Genomic DNA, 7,081 nt, shown 5'->3' on the forward strand with positions numbered 1-7,081 from the left:
CTTGGAAGCTAACAAGTTAGCCTGCCCCAGTTAAAGAGATGCTGGCAGAAGACACAGACTCCTGAGTCAGAGACAAGAGACTTAATTTTTCAATAGCAATAACCAGAGTGTTCCGGTTTCCCAAGCCCCAATTTCCATAGGGTGACATGAAGAGGGCCAAGTGGCACCCGCATAGAAAGTTCAGTGTGTTACAAAAGAAGCATGCCAAGCTTTTAAAACATCCCTCATCTTTTTAAAGGGCACTACGCCCACCTAAGCTTTGTCCTGGAGAGAGATATTATCTTGACTATATTGAATGGTAAACAAAGCTCCCCTTTGTTCCAGAGAAAGACACTATTCCACTTTCCAAGTCATTTGTTATAAAAACACTGTTGAAAAGATGGTCGAAATGCAGGCAGCCAGTGCCTCTACTCATGAGACATGCAGAAACATGAGAGAGGATGGAGAATAGTCTCCCAACAACACATGGTAGACACAAAGCATATTTTTGAATGACAGACCAACACTTTGAGTTAGGTCATATTATTTCAGTTCTCAGATGAGTAAATTGAGGCACAGCAAAAGTGAAGTACCTGTCCAAGAACACCAAGCTAGTTGGCATCTCTAGGGAGCACACTCTAGCCTCAGATCACACACACCTCAAGGAATGAGTCCTCCCTGTCTCTAACCTGTCCCTCTGTCAGCTACTTTAGGCTTTCTGAATGGGTGACAGGAAAATAGAGAAAGAATAAAAAAGGGAAAAGCTAAGAAAAGGAAGAAAGAATGGAGGGGTTTTTTAGCTATCCATACCTGTTCATATACCCAGAATCACAGAATTCTTAAATTCCGTGTTAAGAATTCTTAAACAGAATTAAGCCTGAGAAATTAAGGCTTAATTGCTCACCTTACAGATGAGAAAACTGGGTCTTTGGAAGGGAAGGGGTTGCCCATAATCACAAAGGAAGTTAGTGAGAGAACCAACTCACTAACCACCAGAACTCTTTTCCCGGCAGAGTTTTGGCTTTGCACATTTCAGGCCCATGGTGTTCCTTTCACCTTTCTTACACAGGGGACATTCCCCAAACCTGGGGGCCAAGCTATGGTACTAGTCAATCAATAACTAAGGATCTCTGTGACACAGGGCAGCAGGTGGAGCCTGGGTTGCCATCCTGCCTATGTGACCCCGCCACTCCCAGGGTTCTGAAGAGAAGTGGTAAGTTCACTGCAGATTTTGACTGAGCTCCAGACACAAAACTTCGCCATGAAGGTAACAGGCATCTTTCTTCTCTGTGCCTTGGTCCTGCTGAGTTTATCTGGTAGGTGTCTTTGCATGCTTTTCTGATTTGAGAAATACCTTTTTGACCTGTCGCTTTACTGAGCGCCTTACCTTCTAGACTTAGAGTCTAGTCTTGAACAGATCATTTGGAAAAGATCTGGTTTCTCACATTCAGGACCAAAGTTCACATGTCTAATTTATGTTTTCTAGGTGACACTAGAGCTGACTCCCTGGGAAGAGAGGTAGAGACAATTTTGTCTTTTCTTATCTCTGGGGCTAGAACCGTTTCTTCCAACCAAAGCTCAGTCTCTCTGTCACCTTTCAGCATAGCCTGAAATCAAGACAAGGAGTATGAAGGCCAGCAAGGCTTAACGTGTTCAATGTGGATGGTAATAGTAGTTCTCCACAGGGGCTCACGTTGAAGGACAAATTCACTGACACACGGGCACTCTCTGTGTAGTCCTCTAGTGCTTGCTTTGAAGGGGTCTTTATATATACCAGGGCTACCTGGCAGGATGAAGATTTGGGGCGGAAGTCTTCTTAACTTCACTCCAAGCAGCCCTTCTTCCTTACAGTCAGTTTGACCACGTTGGCATAAAGTCCTCCCGACCATCAAGGTGGGGCTCTAGTTTAGAATGAGCCAAAGAAAATAATCAACTAGGTTCTCCTTCTAGAAAAAGATTCTATATCTAACTTTTCTATTTTTTTCCGATGTTTATAAGGTAAATTCGGTAAATTTGGAGACCCGAGGAAGAAGTGTCCCTATTCTCAGTACATTTATATCTAAGGGGGAGGCAGATGACAAACCAAAGTGCATGAGCGAATAAATTACTACGTTTGTGCTAAGTGTTATACAGAAGGCCTGGTGCCATGAGGAACCTAGCCTCGTTAGAGAGATCAGGGAGGGTGCCCTTAAATAAGTGAGATTTCGTTGGAGCCGTGAAAGATAAGTGAGTGTTAGCAAAATATAACCGGGGGTAGAAGTAGTAGAGTGAAGCGGTTCAGAGAGAAATCTCAGGACCTAGGATGACTGGGTTTGAATCCTGGATCCAGGGACTACTGGCTGTATGGCTGTGAGTGATTTAACCTGTTTGTGCCTCATTGTCTTCCCCAGAAGAAGAGTAAAATAAATAAGTTTACAGGATAGTTGTGAGGTTTAAATAGAACAATACATAAAAAGCACTTAGGACGTTGTCTGGCCTCTAACAGTCATTCGATAATTACTAGTTCTTACTAATGTAGAGGAAATAGGCTGTGCAGAGACTTCAAGGGTGGAAACCGCCTAGTGTCTTTAAGTGACACAGAGAAGACCAGTGTGACTGGACTACAGTGTTCGAGGAAGAATTTCCCAAGGTGTGGCTGACCTGAGAGGAGCCAGCACCTGTAGTAACTGTAAACTTGAACATTATCTCACTCACCTTATTTAAACCATGCAACACCATTAGGACATGGTGGTGGGAGGTGGGGGATGATATCAGTCCCGTTTTGCAGATGACATGACTAAGGTTCAGAGACACTAAAAGATTCACCTGTGTCACACACTTGTAAACAGCAGAGGCATTACTTTAAACCAGGCTTTCTGTCTCCAGATCGTGGATTCTTTCTCTTGGGACACTCAGTGTCACTCTCCCAGTCACAGTCATGCTCCCATCTTTAAACTGACCAACTCCAGGGAGGTGAAAACCATTTTAGGGATTTTGCTATGCCCTCAAAGAATGGAAAATGGTTCTGTTTAATTCCATTTTTAGGCTAAATGTAACAATAATGCGGGTGGATGTACCAAGATCTATAACCCTGTCTGTGGGACTGATGGAAATACATATCCTAATGAATGCATGTTATGTGTGGAAAATCAGTAAGTACAAACTTGAATTTCTTTTAAAATATATATTTTAAGCTAGCTGTCTTCAAATTTTCATGTCTTATCCCTCTAAGCTCCAATCAATATACCAACAACATTAATCTTATCATGCGAGAAATAAAACATTTAGTTTTTCCAAAACTAATTCTTGACCTCTTTTTCTCCTTATTATATATCTGGTATGATTCTATAGAGAGATGTGAGTATGTTATGACAGAAAATAATATTCATTGTTTCAAGCATTGTGTGAGGCACTTAATATTCACTATGAGGTAAATAATACTAAGCCCACTATACAGGTGAAGAAATTGAGATGTAGTTAGTTTAAATAACTTGCTCAAGATCACCCAGCAGTAAGGGGCAGATCTGGGATCAGATCCTTGCTCTTTCCACCATGCTTTGAAATCAGGTGCGAGACTAAGTATTTGTGAGACAAAGAAGAAAATCCAGCATGTTTGGTTTCTCAATTTGCTCACACTCAACACTAACACAGTGTGGTCAGTGGAAAGATGAGCAAGGTACTCTGAGAGCACAAAATTAAAAACAACTCATTGTGCCTGCTAGGATTTGGAAAAGTGTGAAGGCTTTCTCTAGGGCATAAAGAAGCAGACAGAGGCATTCCCATAAGACGAAAACACTGAACAAAAGAGAGAAAGGAATTAGTAACACGGTGCAACGTGTGTTAAGGAATAGAGGAGGAAAGTGTCTGAATGGTTCTCTCAATTAATGAAAAAAATCGCTTGTATGACAAGACTCCATGCTTTTATAGCAAAACAATAGGTAATCTGGATTTTTAAAAAGCTCATATACCCAAAATACCTATAAATTTTAAAAATTCTTTTTGGTAGTGGTAATGATTGTGTTTACTAAAGTCCTCAAATATGTTATATAGGTTAGGTGACCAAAAATGCATTTTTGTAACACTTTTATTTGTGGATATGAGAGCCTCAATGAAGCTCATTTTCTGGAGTGATAGGTAGGTGGCAGGAATCAGACTTCGGCACTCAGAGAAATAGCTTTGCCACAGATTTTCTATCTTATTCAGCTACTGAACACTTAACAAGTGCCAAGCATTGTGTTAGGCTCCTCTGCTTTCCTTTGCATGTGACTAAGAGAAAATAGGTCATGAGCACAAATAAGGTAGCTTCTTGTGCCTTGTGACAAATGTCATCAAATGAGCTGTGACCAATGTGCTATAGGAATGAAGGAGAAAGACAGATTTCTTCTTATTGAAAAGGTCAAGAAAGGATTCATGAAAAGGATGTCATTTAAACAGGGATCTGAAGTAGCATCACAAAAGCTTTTCAGGTCAAATAAAGGTGTAGAATGATCAAAACAAATAAAAGAAATTCTACAAGTGACCCAGAAAACTCTACATTTTCTGGAACTGATGTGGTATTAAAGACTTCAATTTAGGCTCAAATGACTGCATACATTTCCATTATTCCACCAGATAAATTCTCTATAACATGAACCCTCTTCTAGCTCTGCTTTAAATCGTTTCAGAAAACTCTGTGGTTTAGCAAGGATTGTACAAATAGGTCCTCAGGGGAAAAGATCTAATATCCTTAAGTTTTAGACCCAAAACATCAGGTGTTCTGTTTGTGGTGATTTCCACGTTAAAGACTTGTAAGAGGAACTTGAAACCACTTGTTAATTTTCTCATGACCTATGTTGTTGACATTAAGATCAAACACCATATTTCCATCCAAGGGCAGGAGAAAGCAATAGAACAACCTTGAGACTTGGGACATTTCCAGGTGTCAAACCAAAAGGCCCAATATTTAGAGAGCAACATAGGGAAAATATGAGCATAGAGCTGGGACACCCTATTCCCTTAGGCTTTTAAACCTACCAGTCCTGCTTGCTCTTTCTATTCTTTCAAAAATATGTAAATATGAGAGGAACATTTGAATGAATGCCAGAAAATGTAACTTCTCTTTCTATATTTCTCAGATAAGAAACAAGGTCTAGAGAGAAAATGTGCCTTCCTCAAATGCAATGTATTTTCTAATGCTTTTCTCTCTATTACCCATTAAAAGCCCCAAGCAAATACAGTATAGTTAATGAGAGCCAGGCTCTGACCGTCATTGTTGGGTTTTGAGATATGTAGACAAACAAGGGCTTGCATCTCCTTGATCATTATATGCTTGGCAGATATACTTAGTATGGATTTTTTTTATTTCTTCTATTTCTTCTTAAGGAATCTATACTGGAAAATTCTTTTCTATGGACCAGCACTTTCCAGTAGAACTTTCTGCAATGACACAAATGCTCTATATCTGTGCTGTACAACATGGAAACCGCTAGCCATGCCACTAGCATTTAAAATGTGGCTAGAACAACTGAGAAAGTGAATTTTTAATATTATTTAACTTTGATTTAAATTTAAACAGCCATATGTGGATAGTGTCTACTGTATTGGATAGCACAGCTACAGAAAATAAGTCAGCTCATGTGCTCTGTTTAGATATTTGTGCTTGTGTGTGCTGACTCAGAAATAAGTATTTTGAGTGGTTAATGATTATGGAACAAGAAAACATTAAAAACTCTTAAGATGAAGAATCAGCAAGGTCCAGATAAAGACATGCATCAAGGTACATGGAAGTCATATGTCCTCAAGCAACAGAGAAATAGAAGAACTTTTACAAGCCAGTATATTCAAGGAAAGGATGGTTAGAAAAATGAGAGATCTGAAAACAATCTCATGAAGAACAATTACAAGATTTAGGAATATTTAGCTTGGAGAAGAGAAAACAGGTTTGGGAAAGGTGGTGTGTGGGGGAAGAGAGAGGTTTTTATCTGCAGGGGAGGCAGCTTAGAGCTGGCAGGTGTCATATTGGGTAGAAATATGACTTCCTTTGGCGAGGTCTCACAGATATGAATCCCCAGAGTTTTAAGGCAAAAGGTTAATCAATTGGAAGGTCCTGCAGTAGCCAAAGCACTAGCTAAGATGGAAACCTGGTGGCTAGGACAATGACTTCAGGAGCAAAAAGAAGCAACAGTAGGCTAGAGATTAATTTCAGAGGTTTACTGTAACACCCCACTAGTCTGGTAACCTCTGGAAGGATAGGCATTTTTCCTTTCTGTTGTATTCCTAGTGTATGTAATAGCTCTCAATCAATATTTGATGAATTAATAAATAGTGAATGAATAAATAAAAGGAGAAAGAGAAATAAATCTCAAACCTCTCTGTTCTAAATAAAGCTGACCTTTTTTCATTGTTTTTCTCCATAGTCACTTTTTGTCAGAAAAGTTTAAGCTAATTTTTTTTTTCAATCTTTTCTACAGGAAGCGCCAGATGCCTGTCCTCATTCAAAGATCTGGGCCTTGCTGAGAACCAAGGTTCCGAAATCCCATGAGGTCACCATGAAGCCTGGCTGACCTGATTGTTGAATAAAATGCATCTAAATACTTCCTGTTGTTTCCATATGCTTTTTCCTCAAAGACATGTTTGGTTATGCTGGGGACAGGGGACCGGGGCAAACTCGGAATAGACCAAGTTTTACAAAATACAGCAATCCTGTAGTTTCAGACAGGCTTTCCTCCACAATGCTTTTTCCCTCCCCATCTTCCTCACATTCTGAGGACTCTGTCTCAGGAAATGTGACTCCACATATTATGTGACAGGACACAGTCGATCGTGAGTATAGATAATCCTATAGAGGATTAGACTAGCATTTTAAGGAACAGTTGGAAAATTCTCAGTCCAGAAGCATGTTACCCATCACCTTTCACTGACTGAACTAATTCTGTTAGGTTGCCTTGGGATTTAATTGAGCATCTATTGTACCTGGCACTGGTCTAGGTGTATAGGTGTAAGATTTCGAAGAGATGCCTGTCTGGTGGATTAGAGTTTAGCCTTAAGATTTTCCACATATCTCAAAATGTAGATTTCAGGTGAGACATAATTTCCACAAAGAGGCTTTGAATCATTGAGGAAACCAAAAAAGCTACACTTTCTC

The 7,081-nt window shown here is 39.8% G+C and overlaps 1 protein-coding gene across 1 annotated transcript; it reads left to right on the forward strand.

Annotated features, from left to right (window-relative positions):
* Nucleotides 1-1,191: 1,191 nt before the first annotated feature.
* On the forward strand, nt 1,192-6,530 carry SPINK1 (serine peptidase inhibitor Kazal type 1). Its single transcript, NM_001434729.1, is given in 4 exon segments — nt 1,192-1,295; nt 1,466-1,497; nt 3,004-3,110; nt 6,408-6,530. Coding segments are annotated over 4 exon segments (240 nt in total). The 5' UTR covers nt 1,192-1,240; the 3' UTR covers nt 6,454-6,530.
* The last annotated feature ends 551 nt before the right edge of the window (nt 6,531-7,081 follow it).

The sequence above is a fragment of the Equus caballus genome, chromosome 14 (assembly GCF_041296265.1).
Source record: "Equus caballus isolate H_3958 breed thoroughbred chromosome 14, TB-T2T, whole genome shotgun sequence".
Taxonomy (NCBI): domain Eukaryota; kingdom Metazoa; phylum Chordata; class Mammalia; order Perissodactyla; family Equidae; genus Equus; species Equus caballus.